We start from the raw sequence: 14,837 nt of genomic DNA, 5'->3' as shown, positions 1-14,837 counted from the left end.
CTTTGACAATGCGACAGCATACCCTTTATTATTTATTTATTTGAATTTTTTTACAGTTATCAGAATTTGCAAGTGTGCTTCAGATCACTGTCTTGCAGTGCAGCCCAGTTTTGCTTTAGGGCACACATTGATGCCAGGACATTCTCCTTTAAATTGTTTAAATATGTAGACAGAAAAATGTACAGCTCTATCACTTCTATCAATTGCAAGTGTCCCAGGATTTAAATAGACCTTTAAGCAATGCAGTCAGAACATCTCACTACCACCACCATATTTGTTCTGTAATATGGGCCACTATGTTGAACTATGACCTTCCAAAAAATGTGGCTAATCTCAAATAATTAAGAAATATTTTCCAAGTGACAGCTTGGTTTGGATAGCATTTTACTCTTAAACTAAATTCTTATTTAAATTATTATAATTTATTTTTGTTCTTTGTTTTCAATATTGCTTTTGAAATTCTGAAACAATTAAATGTGACAAAACAAACAAATGAAAAAAAAAATCTCTCTCTAAGTAAAACCTTCATAAGAGCAGCTAGTAGAACTGTCAGAAGCTCTTTATTCAGAACTGTACATCAAAAAGGACTATATTTTAGCACCCAAGGAAAACATGACATTTACCATTTCTGCTACTCTCACTCAGCAAAACGTAAATCAGTCAGACTGATGAAAAACCCTAATGAATATTCATACACCACATGCACAGCAGAAATTAAAATGTCATGCATATTGTGAGGTTAGACTTAGAAGATTTTCACATACTGCTCAGCTCTGAAAGCTTTTGATTCCCTGCTGTATGCTGAAAATGTTTTTGTATTTGTGGAGATTGAAGGAAATGTGTGATGAAAAAGGAAATGTATTATGGCTTAGGCATGGCAGGCACAAGGGCTTTAAGTGAAAGAGGGCAAAAAAAAAGACCTGTCATGTCAGAGACAAGTGGATTAGGTTTGATATAGCAAATGCTAAAAATCCTGTTGAAATAAATGTCCTTTGTCTTGAGGAACAAGAGGAGATTCAATGAGAAGTAATAAGTTAAAACCAAATCAATAGGGTCATTCCATACTTACCCTGGGTTCTGTCATATCGATACCAATTAGGAATATTAACTCTGCAATGAAGAGATTAATGCACAGATTCTTGTGGATGGTGTTGCGATCGCTCTGCAGGCCCCGGAAAAAGCAGAAGGTGAAGATGCAGATAGTCAGGCAGACCAGGGACACCACTATGCCGACCCGAGTGATGACAGTAAGCAGCAGCTCATGGTGATCTCGAACACTGCCCTGGGAATGAAACAAAACATTTTATATTTTCATATGTTTTTAATAAGTACTGTTTATGTTTGTCGAGAAAGAGAAACTAAGGCCCCTTGTTGTCCAGAACTGGGGAAGCAGCCTATGCTGTGTTAAATTATAAAGAATTTTGCAGAAAGTCCTGAACTGTTTTCTAGATTCAATAATAGATTAGTTACAAAAAAAAACACACACAAAAAAAAAACAGCTTCTTTACCCAGAACATAAGAGTGACTCAACATTAAGTGGATGTAAGTGCCAGAGAGACTATTAGAAAACACATATAAAAGCTTCCATCCCCCTACAAAGCAAACTTACAATAAGGTCCCAGGATATCACTGAGTGGGCAATGAATTTAGATAAAAATCTTCATAAAAAAACAAAATAAATAAAATAAAAAATCCTTTTCTCTTGCTTTAATTTAGGCTTCCTTCATTCTATTTTAATTTGTTTTGCCTTTTCAAAGTAAATAATGCAAACATTTTTCCTTTTCCAGGAATCTCATGTAGTGTCTTTTCTCACAACTTAAAAGCTTCTACAGACTGAAATCACTGGAAATGTGTGATGAAACAAAGAGTTATCTACAAATATTTTTTTTAAAACTGCAGGTAATCAAATGAAATCTAAATAAGTTAGAAAAAGCTCAAATTGTGGTGGTATTCTGAAGTGGAAATTGGATTCCCATTAACAGTACTAAGAAAGAAAAGATGAAGCATAACCTGGTAAAACCAGACCCTTGTTCTATTCTTTCCTTCGTACACAGAATCTGTACGAAGGAAAGAATAGACTATTGAGAAAGAATAGACTATTGAGAAATGATTGCTTGCTGGAGGTGTGGACTCTGCTGAAGTATTACATTTTAGCCAATCGCTAACATTTGGCTATGTCACATGTAAAGCACCAGCTCAGAGTTTACCGAAAATTGTGTGCACTGGAAACAACCCTTTGGGGAGTAAGGCCCCAACATCTTTACCAGCAATAAAATGTCATAGATTCCTCCGACTTTAATTGCTCTAAATTGGAAACGTGGCCGACAAAGACTGAATGGCTTCGCTCCACCCTATATAGCCAGACTACAATTCTAAAACAACTCAGAAAATCTATGTCATCTTTTATGCCTCGTTTTTCTGTTGGCTGACTAGTTGGGTTGAAATTCAACTGGAAAAATGGAGAACTGACGGGAGAATCGAGCTGAATTGTGTAAGCAGGCAATGGCCAAGCTACACCAACGACCAAAACATTTTTATAAATCTTGTAAAATGACCCACTTAGTTACATCATGATCCTGATCAATGGGAAGAAGAAAATATTATATCAGTTCTTGTCATCAGAAAGCAAGACAAGAACTGTGATTTATTGTGATGAATGAGAATTTAATGAGATATTTAAAAAACGCAAAAACTGACTGTATTGTTAAGATCCTGACTGTTATTTTTCAACCTTTTTTTTTTCAGCGAGAGCCTTAAATGGAGAGCAGAAGGTGCAGGCGGGGAGAGTAGTATTATGTAAAAATTGATGTAAAGTCCCTGAAAGAGCCAGAGCTTCTTAAAGAGATATAGATACAATGTAATTACTTGACTATGTGCTATGAGATGGCACTATTTGCCTGGAAAATACATAATATCACATCTTTAATAAAAATAAATAGATTTCTGTGACAGGAAGTAATTATGTTCTGTCTAGAAGTACAATTGCACCTCACAATATAACTGGTGCAGTGAAGTAGCTCATTTGATAATCATTGTTTAAGAACAGTATTTATGTTTGTGTCACAGGAAGACAATACATCTGTCTGACGAACACAGATGTACTGCCAAAAACACAGATAATGTTACAATGCTTTTAATTGTTATTTTTGTATTTATTGCAATTAATACCACAAAATCTCAGGGATAAACTGTAAGTCCATCTGGTTTACCATTCCCACAAATGAAACCAAACGGAGAATTAACGGAGAAGCCCTAGTGAAACTACTTTTGGCAACTTAACAATAACTCACTACACTTTAGAAATTTTCAGATCCCTCAAGCAATTCTTTTCTAAACACATTTTAGATGTTTTTGTAACCAGTTATTGTAACTCTCAAGCACTTTTATTCCTCCATACAGTGTCCAGTCCAATTACATGCAGAGGGACATTTATGCAAATTATTAGATCATTTACTGGATTCAAGTAACTTTTAGGACAGACAATAGTCACAATTTGTACAGAACACTAAGCATCAGTGGTGACAGAGAACCAACCAATATAGCTCATGGCTATTACAGCTGCACACAAGATGTTTCTATTGAACAAAGATCAAGCAAAAGAAATATGACAAAGATTTTTTTATGTGTCTGTGAAATGGAAATAAGCTGTTAGAAGTCAAGACTGTCATTGTCTTTGCTTTGTACGACAATATCAGCTACTGTTTTTATTTAGAGGGAGGGTGTTTCAAGAGTTATCTCTTAAAGTCAAGAATCTGATTGCTTATCACCAATTTACTGGAGCAAAGTCTTGTTTTGTTTCCTTAAAAAACAAGAAGTCACATCAAAAATGCTGAATTAGTTCAACTATTTGCTGTTGAACTAACATTTTTGATGGGAGCATAAACTCCTATCGTTTGGGATGGGAGTTTATGTTGTATGTAATAATGTTCAAGGTACTTTTAAGTTCAGAAATGTTCTCACCCTGTCAGCTTCTACGCAGGAAAAGCCAGCAAGCCTCACGCAATGAATAAATATTTTTGTCTACAAGGAGCTAAGGAAATATTGTTTTTATGAAAAGTTAAAAAGAGCTCTTGATACTGTATTTTCAATCTTACTTGTGGTATATAAATAACCTAGATTTAATAGAGGTGGTACATAACATACAACACTTGGAAACCACTAAGTTAGACAAATAAATAAAACATACTGAAATTTCTCGATGTGCCATAAGAATGGCAAAGTTGGTGAGATGGCTGCAAGCGCAGGTGGTGTGCGTTTTATTGGAGTCCAGAAGTTTGCAGCCTTGGGTGGACCAGTAGCCCATCATACTCCTCTCGGAGTAATTCCAGAAGGAGCAATTGGAGTTGAAGTAGTGCTCCATCTGCAGATAACAAGAGATATGGTTAAGTGTCCAAATAATTGACTTCCTCAAATTGAAGCACATGTAGAACACGGAGGCCATTTACCCCCTGCTCATACAAAGCATTTTTCTCCACTGATATGGATGAGGATTTTTTCTTTCTCCTCTCAGCTCTTATGAAGCAATTCATATGTTGTGTCTCATTTGGCACATGCTTGCCAAATCTACCCAAGCATGGTTGAGTATATGAGGCCTTAATAACAGCGAGGCATAATTGTTTGACGGCATGTCTTTAGAATTGCACAATTTCTCTGATAAAGAATAGAGTCACGCATGGCCCTCTGGGAACTCTAGTGACAACTTTAAAAGACAAAAGATAATTGGTGCTCCAGTAATTTCATCCTAGATTGTAGGGCTAATCTAGGAGTTAATTTCCCCCTCTATAAAAGAAAATGGTATCATTTATATCCCAATGTTGATTAAAGAATTAGTTTTCATTAAGAATTCACTTAGGTTCTAAAGACTCCTTTAATTTGATGTTCAGTGACTTAAATAAACTGCAGACTGACCTAGTCAGACATTTACAATTCAAATTGCAGATCTCTGTCTGCGTGCTGTCCCCCTCTGGTGTTTTTTTATTTGACCCTTCATTCATTTCTACAAAGAGACTCACGTCAATGTGCTGCAAGGTGAAAATGACAGGGTCATTAATAAACACCCGGCTGGACTCCTTGTTGATCGAAGCAGCGATGATGTCAGAATTGACAGCCACCGTCACGTTGCGACCGTAGGCCTCGTTTGCCATCTTGATGGTGGCATTTTCTGTGCCGAGGAACTGGCTCAAGTTTTTGTACAGCACAAAAACTAGCTTGGCAACTCCTGCAGAGTGAAATAAAAAAAAAAATAAATAAATTGAAAAGAAAAGCCACAAAAATTCAATGAATGATTTATACATAAAACAGCAGTGGTAAAATAAGGAGACGCAACAATTCCAAACAAATTTAAACACTTAGGTTAATATTAGTGAAAATAAATGTAAAGTTTCAAACAAAACAATCAAATCACAAGGATAAAACGACAGGTAAACACCTGTCGTTTTACAAATGTATTCACATCCCTTTGAACGTTTCACCTATTCGTCTTTGCAAAAAGGACAGATTTGGTGAATAGTATCTTAATACCAATTTTTAAGTCCCGCTGTAGACTATCAACTGAATTTAAGTCGGGACTTCACTATGCTCTGGCTATATGATTTAGAGTAGTTGTTTTGCTGATACATAAGTGAGCATTTACTAAAGTCTCTTACACCTTCTAACAGCTTTTCCTCCATTTAACTTAGCCATATTTCCATCAACCCTCCTGAAGAAAAGCCTCCTTTTAACATGATGCTGCCAGTCCCATGGTTTTCTGCAAGTAGGCAAAGAACTCAGAGTTTTGGTTATTTCACCAGACAGCATGTTTTCTGTGTCCATTACTAGGCTTATAGTAAACTGCAAACAGAAAATCTTATATCTTTATTTCCACATTTTACTTCAGTAACTATGGTTGCTTTGGTGGTAGGTTGAGTGTCGTTATTCTGGTGGAATATGAAACTCTACCAAATTCTATTGTCAAGTCTTTTGGAGCTTTGACAAGTTTCCTTCTTCAATTGTCCTGTTTAAGATGATTTGGTCTGTTAGCTTTCAGTGACACATGTAGTGAATGTAGGAAAAAAAAATCTGGCCCTTTAGAAGATGACCAGAGCATCTTCTTCCACTTGCTGGAAGAAGATGGATTGTGAGAAATTGTCTATTGGACTTCTTATAGCTTTCTTTCAATAGACGATGTTGCTTTTGCTAAAAACTGAAGTCATTATTTTTGGACCTAAAGAGGAACGATCTAGAGTCAATGCACAGCTTCAGTTATCACAACTAAAAACTAGTGATCAGGCCCGAAACCTGGGAGTAGTGATGGACTCGGACTTGAACCTCCAGAGCCACATAAAGACAGTAACAAAATCGGCCTTCTATCACCTGAAGAACATCTCCAGGATTAGAGGACTAATGTCTCAGCCAGATCTAGAGAAACTCATTCATGCGTTTGTCTTTAGTCGCATTGATTATTGCAACAGCATCTTCACAGGCCTGTCCAACAAATCAATCAAACAGCTGCAACTGATCCAGAATGCTGCTGCTCGCGTTCTCACTAGAACCAGGAAGATAGATCACATAACACCAGTTTTAAAGTCCCTCCACTGGCTCCCTGTAGCTCAAAGAATAGATTTTAAAATACTGTTGTTAGTTTACAAATCACTGAATGGTTTAGCACCACAATACATCAAAGATCTGCTGTTGTTGTATCAACCTTCCAGACCTCTCAGGTCTTCTGGTTCTGGTCTGCTCTGCATCCCCAGAACCAGAACCAAGAGAGGAGAAGCAGCTTTCAGCATCTATGCACCAAAACTTTGGAACAAACTTCCAGAAAACTGTAAAACAGCGGAAACCCTGACTTCCTTCAAATCTCAAGTAAAAACGCACCTGTTTAGAGTTGCATTTGAAATGTAATATGTATGGATTTGATTTTGTGGATATGTATGTAATTTTTTTTTTTTTTTTTTTTTTTTTTTTTTCCTGTTGTGGGCAACGGGGCCCGGCGAATACCCGTGGTTAAACGGACGGCGGAGTCCGGCGGTAACAGGCGCTTAAATTCCGTGTCAAAGGGAAGGGGGAAGAAAGGGAAAGAAGAGGGAAAGTGGAAAAAGGGGGAAAAAAAAAGGGAGGAAAAAAAGAAAAAAAAAAAAAAACCTTGGTATTTTATTCTATGTTGCATGCCTTCGTGTTTTGTGTTTATGATGTAAAGCACTTTGAAATGCCTTGTAGCTGAAATGTGCTATACAAATAAAATTTGATTGATTGATTGATTGATTGTCCATAGCGATCCTGTTGGAAAATTTCTGAGCTGTGGATTTCCACAACTCCTCCAGAATTGCAAGGGGCCTTTAGCCTACTTGTCTGATTAATACTCACCTTGTCTGGCTTTTCATTTTATGTGGTCAGCACTGTCTTTGGAGAATTAATGCTATGCCATCATCTTTCAGACTCATAGAGTTTATTTAAGTTGTTTGATATTGAAATGAAAACTTTTACATAGCATTTTCTTAACAGAGTAAAGGGTAGTGAAAACAAATGCATGGCAAATGTCTACATTAGTCTTTATTGTTCTTTAACAAGTAGGCAACATTCTTCTTTTCACTTTGAAGTATTTTCACCTGGTTTAGGCTGTTGTTGTACCGTGACAACATGTAAAAAAAATGTGTAAGGTATGAATAATTTTGCCATTTGTTTTTGAAATCAGAGAAACCCCCTTTTTTTTTTTATTCCGCCACGTGTTTTTTCATGTTCTCTTGGAAAAATAAAATGCTGCATATTAACAAAACAGATTCAATTTCCTCCAAATAATTCTCTTTGTAATGCTTACCATTTCGACTATTTAGCTTGACGGTGTTGGCAGACAGCTGGATTGAGATCCCACTCTTGCTGGACTGTGGAAATTTAAAGTCCTGGACTTGGCCGTCTGTACTGAGCACATACACATCCAAGACTGCCGGACACAGAGATTGGAGACGGATTGGTTACAGGAGAAAAATTAAGAAACAGCAGGAAAAAGGATATCAGTCGTTCAAGACTCTTTGACTCGGACTCAAAAAAGAGTAAAGAACTTTAATATCAGGGCTTTCTTTTTTTTTTTTTTTACACAAACTGTTACAGTATGCAGAGCAAAGGACACACGAATTTGTCATGTGAACACTAAATCTTGGCGAGAGTGAGCAATGCAATAAAAATGTCAATCATAAAGGAATAGTTTTGTCCCCCCAAGCCTCCAGTTCATATGAATAAAACAGCTCTGAGGAAGAGAAACCTTCCCCTTGATAGTGTAACAATTGAAGAAAATGAGGGAAGGAAGAGGAGCCTGTGGATAAACAATGTAATTTTTCTGACTCCGCAGCAGGCTAATGCTCACATTAATGTATAGAGTTACAAGGTCTAGACGCACACATTTATAAAGTAAGTGTGCGCAATCAGAGAATCCAGTCTATTTAATTGTCTGATATTCATCACTTTGTCAGTAAGCGACTCGTTAAACTTAATATGCACTTTTTTTCCTGTTCCCCCAGGGCTTTAAGGCTTATTATGAAAACAAAGTTCTTTTTTTACGAGGCTGCTTTGTTTCCCTATGTCAGGAGTGACTCTTGTAATGAACAGAACATAATCAAATTAACTAAGATTGCACTGATCGCAAACGCATCTCTTTTTTACTTACTTATATTATCTGCAGGAACCTTGACAATTGCAGGCTCCATGAGGTTGTCAGCGAGGACAAAAGCACCCTCTTCCAGAGTGTCCAGTAACATGGTGGCGGCATGAGTTTGCTCTGTGCTGTTCATGTCGTGCCATGACTTTAGGGCCTCTGGTCGCAAAAGGTTGTCCACTGTGTCTACCATGGCCTGCGTCAAACCGGGTAAAACAGATTACAAAGATAAAGGCTTCAAACAAAAAAAATAAAACAACTTTCTTTGTTAGGGAAATATCAACATGCAAACACTGAAATTGATGAGAGTGATGAGAAATTATATTTTAAGGAATTAAAATAAAACATATTCATACCTCCAGAAACTTTTCATGTTTTATTTTTTTTCCCACAAACTTGGATGTATTTTGTTACAATTTGTGAGCAACACTGTCAGGAAAGTTGCCCAGAACCTTCAGGACCCCGATCACCCTCTGAATCCTGAATTTACTTGGAAGTCACTATTCTCTATGCAAAACCGTTATTGTATTCAATTGTATTCATTGATAGTTTATGTGATAAACCAACACAAATAGTGTATAATTCTGAAGTGAAAGGGAATAAATAATTATTTTCAACATATTTTATAAACATTTTATTTTAAAATTTGGCATCTATTTGTATTCATACTATCTCAGCTCAGAAGTAAAAAGAGAGATGCTTTCATGCCGAAACATTGGGGTGCCAGCTTTATGTTGTGGGGATGCTGTTCCCAGAATTGAAATATTGAATTGAAATATTCTTATGTCAAAGCTTATGTTATGTTAGTAACTACATTCAGTTGAGAGATTCTGTTGACTAGAATATCTAACTTCCAAATGGTTTTAGTCTAATTTGAAAATGTAAATGTCAAAAATTAAGAATAAATAAAAAATCTGTTTTTCAACACCCAAGTCAGTAGAGATACACCCCAAAAAAGGATGAAGAGCAGAAGTGTAGCTGGACAAAGTACTGGTTGACGAGGGAATGATTACAAATGCATTACTTTTTAAATACATTAATAACGTTTTCACTTCATAACTATCAATAACTCGCAACAAAAGAAACTGACACTTGTGGTTGTAACATGACAAAATGTAAACGCTTTCATAAATGAATACAAATATTTCTGCATTCCTGAGTTCTAAAAACAGACATTTAGTGAATTAAAAGACAATTTATTTGAAGTTGCATTTGCCCTTATGGACAAACTGCTAAAAGAGACACACAGGCGCATGACTGATGGCAGGGATTCAGTTTCTGTTTCAAGGACATTGCATCAACTAAGACACTTTGGATCGTAGTATATTGAGCCAATCAGGCCTGTCTGATAACAGGATATTAAGAGATAGTCTGATGAAAGTAACAGAGGCTGCTCTCAATTAAAATTCTATAATTGCAAAGCTCAGTATACAAAAGTACAACCAATCATTAAGAAACTCTCCAAAAGGACGTAAAAAGGTCAAGTATGTTTCAGTGATATGCAGTGGTGAGTCTGTGTCCAGAGCCAAATCACTGAAAAGCTCAGAGGAGACTAGGAACAAATTTAGACTGAGTCATCCAGACAATCCAGGGTAAATTCAGGAAATAATCAAATCAATGCATCTAATCGCACAATCAATATCAGTGACGTCTGGTGGAAGGAGGGTGGGGTAGTTAATGTGATGTTGTGTCAGGTATAGCAGATGTCAGATACTGCTGCCTCAACATTCCCTGTTCCAGATCTTCTCCTGGTTCATTAGGTCAATAAATGTTGAAATTTGCATCGTAAAGGCTTTTCTAACAGTGTCACATACCGGAATTCAAATTTAGATGTTGTGACATGAACGATGATGTTAAATGGGTGGATTGTGGTATTTGCTATGTTCAGTTTTTGTCCCCCCAAGCCCCTCGAGTGTACATTTTAGTTGGCCACCTAATTAACTTGATCTATTTCAATGCTCTCCCAAAGGAAAGATTTAGATGGGCGGGTCATTGAGGACAGGTTGTTCCTAATGCATGAGGGATATGCGAGAACAAAATACTTCAATGTTTAGATGTTAATAAAAAAAGGTTAATATAATATTTGACTTGTAACCTCTAATAAACAAATGGAGCTGCAGATAAAGCTGTGTCCTAAAATAATTGTCACCATTTATACTTTGCATGCAGTGAAAGGGTCAGGTGTCGGCACTTGATAGAAAACATAACAATCATGAATCACATCTAAACAAGGGAACATTTTACAAGGGCTCTCATAAAACGATAAAAAAAAAAGGCGGTGAAACCTTCATCAAATGGAAAATGAAAGGGATGAAAGTACAAAGTATCTCTTTGAGTTGTGGTGTTACGCATCAGGGTGTGCACCCTTCAGCAAACACAACAAACATACAGGAGGAAATGAAGAATGAATGACAAAAACCATCATAGCCATCAATGCAGAGAAGTGAGAGCAACACAGAAATACATTCAAAATATAAATAAAATAAATTCATAAGAAGCTGCCCCAGCAACTGGAGATGTCTCCTCCTTGTCTCGGAGCACACTTTGAGTACAACTGCGGCTGCGTGTCAAGCAGTGACTCAGAAAAGCAGGAAGCACAAGGAAGGGGAAGAGGGGGGTACATGAAAGTGCAGTAGGTGCATGCTGCTGGACTTGGGCTGGGACACATACAGCAAGTATGGGGACAGAGGGAACAGCAGCAAGCAGAGTGGGCAGAAGCATTGCTTCAGTACCTTCATGTATGCCCTGCATGTCCTTTCTCGTTTTTGAAGCTTTGATTTTATTTTTTTAAAAAAGAAGAAAAAAAAAAGAAGAACAGATGAGAGGTAATTTACACTAAATCATTTGTTTGGATAAAAGATGGGTAGAAAACAAAGACATGTCTGATATATGGATGTACAAACTTTTTTTTAATAAATGAGTGGTGCAGCCACTCCCCATTGCCTTGTGCCACTGACCTGCTTATGAAGAGGTCTAAGAATAAAAGTGCTGCGGCTAATATTCATTACATGCTGCATTTCCTTCCCCGCTAAGTTGGCACATCACAAATAATTTATGTTACCATATTTTGGCCATTAAAGTAAAACCAATATTATGGAACATAGATCTGCTAAAACCCTGTAACTCCTTTCTTTTTTCACCAGTCGGCTGACACTCTCTCCCATTCTTTTCAAATTCTGGAAACCTTACAGATTTGCTCATCTTGAATAATTTGAACATTGACTTGTCTTAATCTCGACAGCTAACATGCTTCTTGTCTATTCTCTTGAGAATAGACAAGAATAGACATGGTTACCTTATTGAAGCTTCTTCCAGCAGAATCCTTCTCACTGGGCCTGTACTCCTGCAGCTGCGCATCGAGGATGTCCACCAGCTGCTCCATCAGACGGACAGAGGAGCTGACATCACCAGCGAATATCGGGCCTTTGGTGTGCTTGGCTAACTCATTGGCCAAGTTAGCTGCATTTTCACCGCTGCGGATCTGCATTGGAAGAGAGTGAATAATAAGTGCAAAAATAGTAGAGGCCAAGGTTGTTTTAAACCCGGTTTGTAATATCTATCACCACTTGAATGAGCCCCCTACAACACTTTTAATAAATATTCTTTTGGAACAGATCAACACTAAGCAGCTCATAAATATGAAAAGTGGCATTTATTTCTAGCCTTTCCTCTGATCCTCCAAAACAAAATCAACTGCAGCCGGCTTCAATCAGAAGTCGCATGATTAGTCAATAAAGTTTACCTAGCTCTAGCTCTGTGAAGGCCGAAGAGGTTTGTCACAGAATATTAGTTGAACTTCATTATATACAAGAGGAAAGAGGTCAAAAATGGCTCTATGCAGAAAATTTAAAGGTATAGCTATACAATATTTGGGCAAGCGTCAAACACCTTAAAAAAATTAAAACAGCAAACTCTTAAACTACTCATACTAAAACCGTAATCTGAATGGTTAGATTATGCTTTCTTTAGAAGTGCTTAATGCATTTTGCAAAGTTTAATAAAGTAACTTATGGCAACTTGGGGTTTACTGAAGTCCGACACTGCGTGAAAATTGCTGATATATGTTACTATTTACTATGAAATAGAAGAAAAAAGGCAAATGTTTTTTGTACCTAAAATTTCCTGTTTAAGATTTAAATTTGTCAGTAAACAAAGCCTTAATCTGCATCAATAGCCTTCGCAGGCAGGCCAAATCGGTATCATTCTCAAATGTAGTCAGGCCAAAAATAAGTCCAGGGAAAAAGGGGTGGGAGCAAAATCAAACCTTCTTGTCTGCATGCATGCTACCACTGCACATCAGCACATGAATGCACTATCTTCAATGTTAAACATGGTTCTTACAGTGTTATGCTACAAAAACTTAAGACCATGTTCACTAACAATGCAAACCCCTAAAATACAACTACATTTGTAATTCAGTTTGTTAAAGTCTGTTCAAATTAGAATGACTCAAAGTCCAGACCAAAATCCAATCGCAAATGTGTAGCATAACGTCAAGATTCATGTTCACTGACACTAATTTGCAAAAAAGGTGGTTGTACAAAGCATTTACTCAAGGAGTCTAAATAAAACTGTTTTCTAATCAGATTAGAAAACATGTAAAATATGTAAAAATGTGAAATAGAAAATTTTCTTCCATTTTTAAATTATTGACATGGTTGTCTCCATAAACATTTGTGGTTGTAATGTTTCAAAATGTGAAAAGCCAACATAGGTATGAATACTTCTGCAAGGCACTGTCCATCACTTTTTTTTAAGCTTATTTTACAATTTTACATGACCTGATGTAATATTTGACACCCATGTCATCTTTTAAAGCTCACACAGAGTTTAAGAAATAATGGCCTTTATTTGTTGTAATCGTCATAATCGTCAATCCAGATGCACATCTACATTATTGTACTGTCCTGTTATCAGCAACACATTCCACTTATAAAAAGAACAGTGAGGGACTTTTGAACAAACCTTCTGGGCCAGCTGGTTGACCCAGTGGGAGGTACAGTTGCTAAGATCAGGGCCCTTTGGGTGCCAGTCCCCAGTGGAAAGAAGACATAAATAAGATGCCGTGCCTGGCAGGAAAAACAAGGGAAGATTCGTCAGGTTGAATCAACTCAAATCACAGATTGTTTTCCAAAAATATATCCACAGGACCGCAAAGGAGAAAAGCACAGATCAGAGGACGATCCGATAAGCCAGAATGATAGTCATTCAAATGTTTTGTTTTCTGGAAATATTTGCTATATCTTCTGCATGCGTTTATGTCAAAGTAGCAATTGTTTCCTGTCTTCTAATCAATCCTATATCTGATAATGTTTAAGCATGATTTCAGACACAGCAGAAGAAGGAATACAGGCCTCCATGTAAGCTCAGAAGAATACATGTGAGCCTGCTTTCTCTCCGGCACATCACTTAATTAAATTTAGGCCTGGAATTCAAAAGCTAAAAGCTTTACTCTGTGCCGAATTGTTGTCACTTAGCTTAGAGGTAGCTGTCTTTGAAAATAAAAATACACTGGTTTGCAGGGGTATCGGCCAGATCTGATAAACTCAGCAATCTTCTCTTGAGATGCTTAAGGTTTATCCTACACAGCGCACACACATCCCTGTGGTGAGACAAAGCCCTGTTTACCGCGTGTTCCCTTGGGACAAGGTCGCTCCACCAGCATGCCCCTCTGGGTTTGAGGCCACATTATGTCTCTTTTCTCAGTGGCCTTGCAGAACCGCTCAGGTAAGGGGAAGGACTCCAGAGGCGGAGGAGAAGTCGTCTGTGGGATTATAGGCGGCGGCTTGGGCGCTCGCCTGCTGCCCTCCTTAAGCACCGTTGTGGTAGTGTTGGCCGCACCCCAGTGTGCTGTGGTTGTTGTAGTGATGGTCGTTGTTCTCTGAGGCTGTGTGGCTGTCGTGACTTCCGACAGAGGCGGTGCTGTGCAGACAGACGGGGGAGAGAAGAGAATTATGATTTGGTTGAGCACTGACATTTGTTGTGTGCAGCTCAGCGGAGAAACCATGAGATTTATGAACTGTGCTTTCAAGGGAGACACATTTGTACATTTAGAGAAAATACAAAGGAACAGTGCATGAAAATAACAACCAACAGGTGAAGCTACTTGTTGGTCAGTTCAGCGTGTTTTTTTGGGATATTTCACATGTATATTATACATATTTTCAAAAGCATTATTGGAAAGTTTAAAGGTTTGGTTCAATGTTCTTTC

The 14,837-nt window shown here is 37.5% G+C and overlaps 1 protein-coding gene across 40 annotated transcripts in view; it reads right to left on the bottom strand.

Annotated features, from left to right (window-relative positions):
• Positions 1 to 14,837, bottom strand: part of adgrl2a (adhesion G protein-coupled receptor L2a) — a 101,888-nt gene that overhangs the window by 23,400 nt on the left and 63,651 nt on the right. For 31 of the 40 annotated variants that reach the window (XM_055047056.1, XM_055047061.1, XM_055047158.1 and 28 more), the window contains 9 exons: positions 14,255 to 14,548; positions 13,592 to 13,695; positions 11,922 to 12,107; positions 11,359 to 11,397; positions 8,639 to 8,822; positions 7,796 to 7,918; positions 5,013 to 5,218; positions 4,187 to 4,360; positions 1,070 to 1,282 (listed from right to left, as the gene is read on the bottom strand). In XM_055047056.1, coding sequence (XP_054903031.1) covers positions 1,070 to 1,282; positions 4,187 to 4,360; positions 5,013 to 5,218; positions 7,796 to 7,918; positions 8,639 to 8,822; positions 11,359 to 11,397; positions 11,922 to 12,107; positions 13,592 to 13,695; positions 14,255 to 14,548 — 1,523 coding nt within the window. The remainder of the gene's footprint in view (positions 1 to 1,069; positions 1,283 to 4,186; positions 4,361 to 5,012; positions 5,219 to 7,795; positions 7,919 to 8,638; positions 8,823 to 11,358; positions 11,398 to 11,921; positions 12,108 to 13,591; positions 13,696 to 14,254; positions 14,549 to 14,837) is intronic. The other 9 variants (XM_055047079.1, XM_055047267.1, XM_055047296.1 and 6 more) reach the window with 1 other exon arrangement.

This window comes from Poeciliopsis prolifica, unplaced genomic scaffold (genome assembly GCF_027474105.1).
Source record: "Poeciliopsis prolifica strain line A6 unplaced genomic scaffold, Auburn_PproV2 SCAFFOLD002, whole genome shotgun sequence".
Taxonomy (NCBI): domain Eukaryota; kingdom Metazoa; phylum Chordata; class Actinopteri; order Cyprinodontiformes; family Poeciliidae; genus Poeciliopsis; species Poeciliopsis prolifica.
This window is presented reverse-complemented; position numbering and strand designations above follow the sequence as displayed.